General features: G+C 52.5%; 1 protein-coding gene across 1 annotated transcript; it reads left to right on the top strand.

Moving 5' to 3' along the window:
* Window positions 1-5298: 5298 nt before the first annotated feature.
* ENPP7 (ectonucleotide pyrophosphatase/phosphodiesterase 7) lies at window positions 5299-11304 on the top strand. Its single transcript, XM_003786560.3, has 5 exons — window positions 5299-5643; window positions 7047-7192; window positions 9036-9662; window positions 10229-10448; window positions 10903-11304. Exons 1-5 carry the CDS (start codon window positions 5391-5393, stop codon window positions 11031-11033), a joined length of 1377 nt encoding a protein of 458 aa, XP_003786608.1. The 5' UTR covers window positions 5299-5390; the 3' UTR covers window positions 11034-11304.
* Window positions 11305-13108: the final 1804 nt, after the last annotated feature.

Below are 13108 nucleotides of genomic sequence, written 5' to 3'. Positions count from 1 at the left end.
CACGTAATTGATTTCTATTGTGTTTGAAGCTAGGTTAGCAATACTCATAGACATGTTAACTTTCCAATGAAAGTTCTAAAAGTCTGCTTTTAGTCTGAAGGTATTCAATTTCCAAACACATCAGGAATTTGAATTCGAGAGACTTCATTAGCTTCTCCTAATATTTCTCTCTTTTTTAGGACAAACTTTGGACTCAGCCAGTTACAAAAAACACTTTTTTGAGATGAATTAAAATTATTACCATCAATGTACATTAAGACACATCAATGTTTTCTAATTTTGGAACATCCATATAATCATAACTCACATAAAATTAATCATCATTTCATATTTGACAGTGTTTCCTATACATTTTTAACAAACAAAATAAGTCTAATTTGTTTTTCTCAGACTTTCAGTGGTCTTGATATTTCAAAAAGACCAAACTTCAGAGTTTTGATTTCAGAAAAAGGTTTGTCAAATATCAAAGGCTTAAAACATTTGTTCAAACAAGATTACAAGTTAAAAGATTTTAAAGGCGGCTTGGTGCCTGTGGCTCAAACGGCTAAGGTGTCAGCTACATACAACTAAGGTGGCAGGTTCGAATCCAGCCCAGGCCCGCCAGACAATAATGACAGCTGCAACCAAAAAAAAAATTAGCCAGGTGTTGTGGTGGGCACCTATAGTCCCAGCTGCTTGGGAGGTAGAGGCAGGAGACTTGCTTGAGCCCAGGAGTTGGAGGCTGCTGTGAGCTGTGACACCATGGCACTCTACCAAGGGCGATAGCTTGAGGCTCTGTCTCAAAAAAAGAAAAAAGATGTTAAAGGCAATACATAGTTAACTGGATCCCATGTAAACATCTTCACAAATTCCCTTTCATGAGCTTCATTTAACCTTCACAATCTACAAACATTCTGATCTTCTTTAACTTTTTCCCTGCCTTTCACTTTCTTAAACAACCAGTCTGTTTAAGGACAAATTTATCACACAAGATTCTTTCCTTGCACAATGCCATTTTCCTTTCTGTCTAATTTCTCTTACTTCCAAAAACTTACTTTTCACAAAACAGGATCACAATTTACCATGAAGTTAGTCATTCACTCAGCCAGACTGCTAATCAGAAAGTTTAAAAGGCAAGAATCTTATTCTTTGACAAAGACTCAGCTTTACCAATAATTTAAACAACCAAATTATGACAGTTTACAAATGAGAAATGAGAGACATTTTATGAACTATAACATTGATACAGGATTTTCCCACTCAAGGCTGGACAGGGAACCCCTATTTTTCAGGCTCAGGTGAGCTCAGACATCAGACTCCCATATCCAGGCACAAACACAGTGCAAGTCACACTTTCTGAGGAATAAACCAGTTCTAAACCTTTTGGACGACTTCACCTGAGTAGGAAGCACACACTCTAATTACTTTTCCAGATAAAAACTGCAAAGAGGCTCGGCACCTGTGGCTCAAACAGCTAAGGCGCCAGCCACATACACTTGAGCTGGCAGGTTCAAATCCAGCCTGGGCCCGCCAAACAATGACAGCTGCAACCAAAAAATAGCTGGGCATTGTGGCAGGTGCCTGTAATCCCAGCTACTTGGGAGGTGGAGGCAGGAGAAGGGCTTGAGCCCAGGAGTCGGAGGTGGCTGTGAGCTGTCATGCCACAGCACTCTACCCAGCATGACAGCTTGAGGCTCTGTCTCAAAAAAAAAAAAAAACTGCAAAGATCTAATAACCTTGTCCAAGGTGTGGGGCTGTGTTCATTCATGTGCTAGAATACCCATTCAGTTTTTAAAAATATTTTTCCATTTGTCAAGTTGTGGCTACAATATCTCTCAGGGCCAATTATTTACCCCTAGACAGAGGACTCATGCAGGAGACCTCTAACTTGGGCCTCCTCCCCCTGCCAGAGGCTGTTTACCTTGGCGACCTGCTGCAGATATGAGTACAGTCCTGTCTGGCACAAGATTTACACTCTCTCTCCCAGATTTCCAAGGGCCATCCAGAGCTCACCAGACTGCCCAAAACCACAACACCTTCCAAGGCATGGCCCTTTTGCCCATAGCTCTAGCACTCTCCACTCCCTCTGCATGTCCTGCAGTTCAACAAAATTTCAGTCAGTTTCTAAGCACTCACATACACACATTCCAACCCATTTCTTAATCTGGGCAGCCTTGATTTTTTCACTGGAATTACTACTTAGCCATAGGATGCAAATTAACACACACTTAGGTTTTTTTAGTTATATTATATTCACACACTCTCATACAATTTTTAGCAGGCCTGTGGGTGATCGAACACCCCAGGGGGTTGATTGGACCCCCCACTTTCATTCCAATGGTGTTTCTGGTGATGGGTGTTGATACACATTTCTGAGAGCCCCTGACAGGCCAGTAGGGCTGAGGCTTCTCACCGGTTGAGTCGTTCTACCAACACACACCTCCAAGAGCTTCTGACAGGCCAATAGCCCAACAACTTGGGGTCCCTGTCCAAAGTTCCTATCTCTTTGGCCTTCCCTTGGAGGTTCCTAAGGGCTTTACACAAATTATGACAAATGAATTCAACAAACAGTTACATGTCTTCACAGCAATCCACAAACACATAAGCACAACAAAAATACCACCAATAGTTATACTAACATCTGCCGACACTAGCCAAAAATAAATATTAAAGTGGCTTACCTCCGGAGGCAGACTCACAGGTGAATTTTGGAGTGATCATCAGCTGGTCTCCTGAGAGATCTGGGTCCTCCAGGGGCCCTGGGCTGTTTCCAGGAGGTGCCTCCCCTCAGAGTGACCACAGCCTGTCCCTCTCATGGAGGCTGACTGAGGATCAGAATACGAGCCAGACAGAGTAATGCCAGTTTAGAAAGAAAAAGCAGCTGCTATTTTAAAAAAATATCTTGTTTTATTCTTTAGTTCTAAATGAGTAATTGACATTGGGTCTTCTGCTCAGTGCCGCACCTTATCTCAAGGCTATTCATAATATAGCAACTACAGCTTTTAGCAGGCAAAAAGATAGGAAAACAGTTTTAACAAACTTTGTATTAACTCTTTAATTGCCGGGAAAGAGAGGCTCCCAAACATAGGTGGGTCCTTTACACCACAGTGTCAAGATAAAAACTGAGCAAGGGCCATGTAAGAAGGATAGAAGCCAGTAAGGGCAACTCGCTGCCAAGCAGAGCAAGATTCCAGAGCAACACTGTACAGTAAAGTACAACTCCCACCCAGAAAGTGATGTCAAAGGCAGTGGGAGACATAGGAGACATGAGAGAAAGAAGGTAAAAGACTAGTTTTTGCAAACTGACAGAACAGACAAGGGCCCAATATGAAGATTCAGGCATAAAGAAACACAAATCACACTCCATGCAGATGCCTGTGCAGGCCCACTCGGACTCCATGACCACGTGGGCCATGGAATCACATCCAGACTCACTCACTCTCTTATGCAGCAACCCGAAACCTAAGGACCTGGTTGGCCACTCCAACACAGATCCAGATCTGGCCAGCCACTCCGGCACAGATCCAAACACAAGTTCCCAGTGTCATCTCAGGGGAATTGGCCCCCTGGGGTGTAGCTGCATCCAGCCCCCAAGAGTGAATCCCAACAAACTTACCAGTAAAAACAGAAACCAGAATCAGATGACTCCATTAAGGTGCCCAAATTTAGTCTATTAATTTGGCAGGTTGGGGTAGGGACACAGAGTTGGCTTATCACCCAGGGCTGAGGAATATCTCTCCGTGGCCATCCCCTAGGTGAAATCCAGCTTATGTGCCCTACCCACAACCAGTGGCCATAGCCTAGGTCAAAACCCAGGGATCTCGCTTGGGCCTCTGAATGTTATAGGGCAAGTCAAGTGACCACCAAGCAAATAATCTTTAAAATGCCAATAAGGAGCCTTTATTTAGACCGCGGCTGGCCACCCTCTTAAGTGAGGAGAGCAGCCATCACCAGGGTTAATGCACAGCTTTTACAGGTTGGATGGCACAGCAAGCAAGCCGCTGGACTCCACAACCGGCACACACAGACGGCACTGGCAGTTACTTGGTTAAGCAAAACAACAGCTAGATACAAAAACCTTTATAACATCAGTGGGGTCAGCATGATCTTATCCTGTCTGCATTGACCATGAAGTCAGCAAGGCCTGTCTTGAGTGTTCCCAAGGCCTCAATCTTCCCTTCTTTGTTTCTTGTTGGGAAGGGGAAGCTGGGGGGAGAATTCGGGAGCCTCCTGCAGGTATCAAGCCCTTTCTCCCACCTAAGCACCACCTTAGAGTTCCATGGAGCCAGTCTCACTCCCAGAAACCTCAAACTCCTGGGCTCAAGCAATTCTCCTACCTCAGCCTCCTGAGTAGCTAGGACTACAGGCACCCAGCACAATACCCAGCTGGTTTTTCTGTTTTTAGTAGAGACAGGGTCTTGCTTTTGCTCAGGCTGGTCTTGAACTCCTGAGCTCAAGGCATCTGCCTTCCTCGGCCTTTCAGAGAGCTTGGATTACATGTGCCAGCCTATTTATTTATTCATTTGATTTTGTGTGTCCCCAGCCAAAATGAAGGACATGGGAAACACTGTCTCCTTGCCTTCTGTGTCCGCAGAACTCAGACTATGCCTGACACAGAGTGTGCTTAATAGATACTAAGAGAGAGAAACAGGCAGACTGCAGAGACAGAGAGACACCAAGAGTGAGTAAGAGAGGAGAGGGGGGAGGGAGATGTGCACGGAATCAGGGTCCCCCCACCCTGCCACGTGCCCTGAACAAGGGAGTCTACTTCTCCCGACCTCCTTGTTGACAGAAAGTCCATCAGGCAAGGACACCAGGCCCTGTGTCCTCTCTGAGCTTCCATGTGCCCTGGGAAGACAGCTGCCACAAGACGTTGCTCTGGGGATGTCAGGTTCCCGCTCTGCTTGCCCATCCCAGGAGCCCCTTGGCACAGGCAGGACAGGAAAGAGACACCCAGCCTGGGATCCCCAGGGACAAAGCCATTCTCGGGCTGAGCTGCTAAGGCCTGGCTCTGGATACCCAACCTGCAGCCCCACGCCCGCTAAAGGCCCAGCTTACTGCCTCTTGGGATCTCTGGGGTGAGTGAGCTAAAGCAGAGAGACCCCATTTTCCAGGTGGGATGGGCTCCCTTCTGCACTCTGACCCCTGGGTCACACAGGGAGGACACAGAGGATAAAGGGAGGGCAGCCATAGAGCCCAGACCTGCTTTGGCAACAAAGGCAGATACACAAGTTCACCCCAACTCGTGTGTGCGGGCCAGGCCCAGAGGGTGGCACTCACGCTGGCAGGACAGCCTCTTCCCAGCATGACGTTTCCAAAGATACACGGATAAGATCAGCCTGCTGACTCCGGACTTTGCTCTCCCCTGGCACCAGCCAGCCCCGCACACCTCTTTCTCCACAGAGCCCGTCATGGGACACCTGGCCGTCCCACTCACTGTGGCTCTGGCCACCCTCCTGGCCACCGGGACCGGGGCACCTGTGCACAGGCAGGGCAACCGGCACAAGCTGCTCCTCGTGTCTTTTGATGGCTTCCGCTGGAACTACGACCAGGATGTGGACACCCCCCACCTGGACGCCATGGCTCGCGACGGGGTGAAAGCTCGGTACATGACGCCTGCCTTCGTCACCATGACCAGTCCCTGCCACTTCACCCTCGTCACTGGTGAGACACAGGGCCCTGCCCTGGCCCCAGATGGGATAAGGGGGGATAAGGGCCCTGCCCTTGCTCCAAGTTGAGGCCCTGCCCTCCACTCACTGGGAGGCAGCGCCCAGCTCCAGGACCAGGGGGGTCCACCCTACTGGTGACAACTGATGCAGGGCAAGCAAAGGTGAAAATGCCCAGCAGGGGATGTGGCCAGGGCCTTCGTGACGGTATCAGCTCCCACACCACCTGCTCCTCAGCCACCAGCTTCCCCCTCTCCCTCAACCCTTCCCAATCCCAGACAGCTGCCCAGGCTGCAGGCTGTGGAGATGTGGGCTTTTAAAAGCCAAGTAGCACCAGAGGGTGCTGGGGAGTAAGATGGGATCCTGCCCCTCCCCAGGGACACCACTTTCTGTGCATCCTTCAAAGACACTGAGTGTCCTGGGGCTGCCACGACAAAGGACCACACAGACAGCTGAAAACCCAGACACTGAGGCTTGGGGCCAGATGCCCAAATCTAGGCCTGCAGGGCCTTACCCCTCGAAGGCTCTCTGGGGCCTTCCTGCCTATTCCAGCTTATGGTTCGTTCCTTGGCTTGCAGCTGCATCGCTAGGACCTCTGCCTTCACCCAGCCTTCTCCCCGTGTCTGTGTCTAAATTGCCCACTTCTCAGGAAGACATCAGGCACTGGATTTGGAGGCCCCACTTCCGTGTGACCTCATCTCACTCTAACTAACCACCCTGCAGAGACCATTTCCCAACAAGGCCACATTCTGAGGGTCCAAATAGGTGTGCATTTGGGGCCACTGTTTACCCCGCACAAGCAGCTCAGCCTCACACCAGCACTTCACAGCCATGGCCCCTCTGCATGCACGTGGGGGCACACGGTCCTCCCTGCCACACTTGGCTGCTTTGACTTTCCACATCCATGGGGGAAGGGGACACAGTCTGCTCCGAGCCTCCTTTTGTACCTTTTGAACTTAGTGCCAAGTGCGCACAATTCTTGAGCAAGAATAAATTCTAAGAATAGCTCAGGGCGCTCCACACGGGTTGTAGGAACCCTGCGTAAGATTTCATGTGACAGATGGGCCGTGATTTACTTGATCAGCTCCTCCCAGGGGCCGTTCAGGTCACCCCCAATCTTCTGCTAAAGCTGCAGAGGCTGCAGCCAGGACCCTTGCACGAGTCCGTGTGCCCATGTGCACACTTAACTGCAGGAAAATTCAAAGGTGGGAGCAGCATTGCCGGCTGAAAGAACACACAAACCTGGGCTGCCCCCAGGCTGCATGTGGGATGCCTGCCCACCCCAGCCCCAGCCAGCCTCCCCACCCACAGCATCGGGTATCTGCCTGCTGCCTGTGCCTCTTCCATCCCTGCATCCCAACACGGCTGCAGCCCCAGTGCCTGTGCCTCTCCCTCCCACAGGCAAATACATTGAGAACCACGGGGTGGTCCACAACATGTTCTACAACACCACCACCAAGGTGAAACTTCCCTACCATGCCACGCTGGGCATCGAGAGGTGGTGGGACAACGGCAGCGTGCCCATCTGGGTCACCGCCCAGAGGCAGGTAATGCTGGCCCAGCCACAGGCACCTCCTGACCTGGCACAGAAGCGTATGAAGTAGGGTGTTTGGAAAGGTAGGCAGTGCGCACAGGTGGGGACTCTGCCCAGTCTTCCTTGGAGCCCTGAGACCAAGAGGGATTGCTCTGTCCTCCCAAATGGAGGAGAGCTGAACCCCTGAACCCTCCAACACAGGGAAGTCCACTGTCACCCAACAAGGAAGTATTTAATGGCCAGGTGTGGGGACTCCACCTATAATCCCAGCACTCTGGGAGGCTGAGGAGGGAGGATCCCTTGAGCTCAGGTGTTTAATACCAGCCTGAGCAAAAGTGAGACCCCATCTCCACTAAAAATATAAAAATTAGCTAGGCATTATGGCAGGTACCTGTAGTCCCAGCTACTTGGGAGGCTGAGACAAGAGGATCACTTGAGCCCAGGAGTTGGAGGTTGCAGTGAGCTGTGATGGTGCTACTGCACTCTAGCCCAGGTGACAGGATGAAACTCTGTCTCAGAAAAAAAAGGATGTATTTAACAATAAAATGACTCTCCCACACACCTCTCAGGCTGGAAAGCTCCATTCTCAGGGCCAAAGATAAAATAAGGGTGGGTAAGAGGGTTGAACCCAGGAATCCCCCAATTTGTGATCCTCTAGGGCAGTGGTTCTCAGCCTGTGGGTCGCGACCCACAGGAGCTGTATTAAAGGGCCGTGGCATTAGGAAGGTTGAGAGCCACTGCTCCAGGGCTTCCTGGCCTGGAAGTGAGACTTTTAGTCATCAAAGTCAAGGTGGAGGTTTCTGAGAAGAACCTGAAATAAACGCTGGAACCTACACCCACCTTACAGCCAATGTATCCACCCAAGTATGATTCCCCATGATCCCCAAGCATCTGTACTCACTCAGGGCCCCATCTACCAGGCTCCAGAGCAGGAAACCAAAGTGGTCAGGGTGTCCAAACCAATGGAAGAATGGCCCGGGGAGTGGGTGGGTGGGTAGGACAGGTGTAGACAGAGGACTGGTAGGACAGATGGAGTCTAAATAAGACACTGACTGATTTATGGATGGATGACCAGACAGGAATATGGACAGACATCCAAGAGGAGTTGCTGCTCATCTGGGATGGTTTTATGTCCCTTGTCTGTCAGGGCTTGGGACTGGCCAGGTCTCGGGCTCAGCTTAGGTGGGTTCTGTATGTGGACGGCTAAGCTACTTTGCTCAGGAACAGTTTCTCTTAGGTGCCTGAGGGCTGTCTACTCAGAGAGAGAGAGTTTGTCTTAGAGAGAGTAAAGCAGTCTTCTTAGAAAGACAGATCTTAGTCTTTAGCAGAGCTTGGTAATCTTCAGCAGAGAGATGCCGTGCTGGCCTTCTGCAGGCAGGGGAGGAGACAGAGTCAGAGTAAGCGGGTCAGTGATAGAATGCACATGCTCCCGACTGCCTTCTCCTCCAGCCTAATATAAGGCTGATCTCGTGCTTCTCAACACCACAAGTGTAGAGACTGCCAATTTACCACTGCTCTCATCTCGCAGGCTCTCATGCTTGTTAGGAGAGCTAAATCTCACTCCATGCCCTTTCCACCAAGGTGTTCCATTACAGGTATTTCTTATAACTCTCACTCCACCTAGCCATAGGCTATACGGGCTGCTACACTTGTCTTGTTAGCACCTGAGTCTACTGGGTGCCTGTTGTCTCCTCTATAAAATTGGTTTGCCCCTTTAGTCTGAGAAATGTTTCAGAAGACAAAAGCCCCGTGACCACAAGAAAGAAGGGGGTGCGGAGTGCAAGTGCTCCCAGGAATGGGCTGAGGGCATCGGCCAAGGAGGTTACAGAGGCCCTGACACTGTCCCATCCTGGCAGGGTCTAAAGACCGGCTCCTTCTTCTACCCCGGGGGAAATGTCACCTACCAAGGGGTGGCCCTGACGCTGAGTCGGAAGGAAGGCATCCTGCACAACTATAAAAATGAAACAGAGTGGAGGGCAAACATTGACACCGTGATGCTCTGGTTCACAGAGGAGGACCTGGATCTGGTAACACTCTACTTTGGGGAGCCGGACTCCACAGGCCACAAGTATGGCCCCGAGACCCAGGAGAGGAAGGAGATGGTGCAGCAGGTGGACAGGACTGTGGGCTACCTCCGGGACAGCATCGAGCGCAACCACCTCTCGAGTGTCCTCAACCTGATCATCGCGTCCGACCATGGCATGACAACCGTCTATAGGAATGCCAGTGACCTGGTCGAGTTCCACAAGTTCCCCAACTTCACCTTCCGGGACATTGAGTTTGAACTCCTTGACTACGGGCCAAACGGGATGCTGCTCCCCAAAGCAGGGATGCTGGACAAGGTGTATGATGCCCTCAAGGACGCCCACCCCAAGCTCCATGTGTACAAGAAGGAGTCATTCCCCGCATCCTTCCACTATGCCAACAACCCCAGGATCACGCCCCTGCTGATGTACAGTGACCCTGGCTATGTCATCAATGGGGTGAGTCGCCTGGTGGATGCACAGCTTAAGGGGGGATCCTTCCGTTTCTATAAGTAGCATCCCCTGTTCCCAGCTAGTCCTGAATGTGAAGAGCGTCCAGCGTGGGGCAGGACACAGCCATCACCACGTGATGGGGTGTACACTTAGCACAAGGTACGGGAAGTCCAGATGTGAGGGTGACACAGGAAAGGCAGGAGGGAGTGGGGAGCCTGCTCTTCCCTCCACAGAGAACCCAGGGGTGCTGATGGGAAGCAAGCCCAGATGAGGCAGAAGAGGTCCCCAGAAAAGGAGTGGCCCGCGATGCAGCACGATGGAGCGGGCCTGGCCTCAGACTGTCTGCTCAGTCCCATTTGCTCAGGGGCTCCATTTATTTCCAAGCCTCTCTGTTTGGGGGCTCAGAATTCAGAGAAACTGAGTCTCAGAATCCACTCCCACACTGGAAGTTCTCCCTAAGATGCTCTGTCCTGGAGATCTCTCCCCCAAGGGCGCTGATGGGGAGAGCAGGGTGGGTGGGAGGGCTGGTTGCTCCCAGCCAGGCCCTCAGACCCTGGCCCCCTCCCCGGCAGAGAATTAACGTCCAGTTCAACAAAGGCGAGCATGGCTTTGACAACAGGGACATGAACATGAAGACCATCTTCCGGGCCATGGGCCCCAGCTTCAAGTCAGGCCTGGAGGTGGAGCCCTTTGAGAGTGTCCACGTGTATGAGCTCATGTGCCATCTGCTGGGCATCAAGCCCGAGCCCAACGACGGGCATCTCAGCACCCTGCTGCCCATGCTGCACTCAGGTGGGGCCAGCCAGTCCCTTCTCCCTGGCTTCTGGGGACAACCAGAGCCCCTCCCTGACCACCCAAGAGCACCTGTGTGTCTGGGGCAGTGCCGGGGGAGGGCAGGCTGCCCTGGGAAGCCACCTCCTGGCTTCCAGATGGACATAGCTCCCTCTCTCTCCACCACGGCCACCTAAAGTTCTCCTTCCTGACACATCCAGGAGGCAAAGGTCACCTGGGTCCTGGCTGGAGAGGGGTAACCCTACTAGACAGGGCGGTGAGGGGCCATGGTGGACAAGGGCAGTAAGACTGAGAGGTGGTGGGAGAAGTCAGGGGCTCAGAGGGAGAGCCGGGGCTTTCCTGGTCTGCCAGGGAGGCGCCAGGGTTAGACGCTGCCCTGCCTCAGGGGTCTCCTGGCTTTCCTCAGAGCCTAATCCCCTGCCCAGTGGAGCATCGACTCACCTGCCCAGCGGAGCATCCACTGTCCCGCCCAGCGGAGCATCCACTGTCCTACCCAGCGGAGCATCCACTCACCTGCCCAGCCACCAGACCCCGTTGGTGACAGGACTGCTGGGGGCTGTGATTCTTCTGGCCAACATCACATAAGACCTCCCCACTCAAGGTCAGAGCTCCAGAAGGCGGAGGAGGGGAAGGGGGTGCCATGCTCCCTGTTCCTCCACCCTGACACCCCCATTACAGACCTAGGCAACTACAATAGGGCTGCCAGTCCCCACCAGGCCAGTGGCTCCAACTGGCCTGGACACCACCAAGAGGTGGGGCGCTCAAGGCAGACCCCCTTCTAGCCTCTCTGCTTTAGGCTTGGAGGGGCCCTTCCAAACCCGACAGCTGAGACACACCTGGACAATCACACCCTCCCCCCAGCCCCCCACAATCAGAACCCTCCTCAGCCTCTCGCTGGACTCGCAGCCTCCTCCCCACCCCACACCCGCTGCCCACCACAGTCTCTGTGCTCCACTGGGGACAACCTGGAAGCCCTTGCTTGGGGTATTTGTGCTCCTGCCAGGCAGTGCTCCTGGAACACCCAGAGCCAGTCTCCAGGGACCTTCCAGCTGCAACTGATAGGCATCTCTTCCTTGTTTTCCATCAGTGTAGTCAGAGTTCTGTGGCCAAGACAGAAGAAAGTCATTCATTCATTCTGAGGACACACAGTGGGAGCCACCTCTGTGTCAGGCTCTGGTCTGGGCTCAGGGACACCAGTAAACAAGACAGCCCAGACTCTAAAGTTAGTCATTCAGGGGAAGTCAGCAAATACCGAGTGGAGAGTCAGCTTACAACACAGCTCAGATGGTGGCAGAAAACAGCCCAAGCCATGTGCAGAGATGGGGCAGGGGCTACTTTTTAGGTCGCCTGACCTGGAACGGCCTCTCTGAGCAGGCAGATTTAGAGTGGGACCTGAATGGTGAGAATTGGCAACCACAAGTCAGGCTCAGGCAGAAGAAGAGTCTGGCCCAGGGAAGAGCCAGTGACAGGCCCCAGGGTGAGACGAGGTTAGCCACGTGTCCTGAGGAGACAGGGAATGGTATGTGGAGGCTGATAAGCCAGGACAGACAGAACATGAGTCACCACGGACGGAGGCAGGAGGTTGTTTTACACGCAGCAGGAGCCCTGGGTGAGGCACACAGGGTCTGACATAGAGCATCAAGTGTGGGTTCTGACCACAGGGCAGCAGCGCGGAAGTGGGAGCAGTTGGTGCCAGCCAGGAGGTAGCTGCAGGGGCCCAGGCAGAACATTCCAGTGGTGGGGTGGGGACAGTGGAAAGGGGATGGATTTGGGGATTAGTGAAGTGGGACTGGTGAAGAAACTGAAAAGGAACACGGGTGTGAGGCTCAGGTCCTGAGAACCCTGATAAAGAGCTGGCCACTTCCTGAGACACGACAGTGTCGACAGTGTCGGGGATGGGAGCTCCATTTCCGCTGTGTCTTTGACACCTGCAGAGCATCCCCATGGAGCAAGTACTGGGCACCAGGGGTTCTGGCTGGCAATTTAAATTTGAGACCTATTGACATACTGATGGCTCTCAAGCCGTGGGACCAGATGGGAGCCCCTGGCTGGAGAGTGAAGTCCAAGGAGAGAGATGACCACACCACTCTCTGGAGAAGCTGAGGCTGGTTTGATGAGGGACGCCCAGGGCTTGTCCTGTCTCTGGGGTCAGAGGGAAGAATGTGTTTTGAGGAGGAACATGGAGATCTGTGTGTCAGGGAGGGACCATTCACAACCTAATGTCAGAGCAAGAAGGGACCCAAAAGACACTTTGCCCCCCCTTCACACAGACCAGGATGCTGGGACCCAGAGACTTCAGCTGACTAGTCCCAGCCTACCGAAGACTGGTAGAGCTATGGCCAAGTGCTGGCCTTCCAATGCCTAGCCCCAGGTGCTTCTGGCTACAACACCAGCCCCTCTGTGTTTGAAGCCAGTCTTCTGGGACACATCAGGGACATAATTAGAGGTCCGTAGCACTAGCCCACGACCATTGCTCTCTGCATAAACTGAGTGTGCTCAACACCTCAGCCTTCACGTGGGAGGAAATGGAAAAGGAGAGATTCGTGTCATGGTCTTCCCTGAGGGATAGCAACAGTGGTGAGCTAGCTGAGCACTTCTCCAGACCCACAGAGGGTCAGGAATTCCCGCAGGGACCCCTCGCAGCCCCTGGGCCCGCCCTC

Source organism: Otolemur garnettii, unplaced genomic scaffold, assembly GCF_000181295.1.
Source record: "Otolemur garnettii isolate 467f Iridium unplaced genomic scaffold, OtoGar3 scaffold00018, whole genome shotgun sequence".
Lineage (NCBI taxonomy): Eukaryota > Metazoa > Chordata > Mammalia > Primates > Galagidae > Otolemur > Otolemur garnettii.
This window is presented reverse-complemented; position numbering and strand designations above follow the sequence as displayed.

Excerpts from the sequence above, each read along its gene's own strand:
- ENPP7 (XM_003786560.3), top strand. The coding sequence starts at position 5,391 with ATGGGACACCTGGCCGTCCCACTCACTGTGGCTCTGGCCACCCTCCTG. Across the intron at positions 5,644-7,046 it reads CCACTTCACCCTCGTCACTG|GCAAATACATTGAGAACCAC; the intron begins GTGAGACACAGG and ends TCCCTCCCACAG. Across the intron at positions 7,193-9,035 it reads GGGTCACCGCCCAGAGGCAG|GGTCTAAAGACCGGCTCCTT; the intron begins GTAATGCTGGCC and ends CCATCCTGGCAG.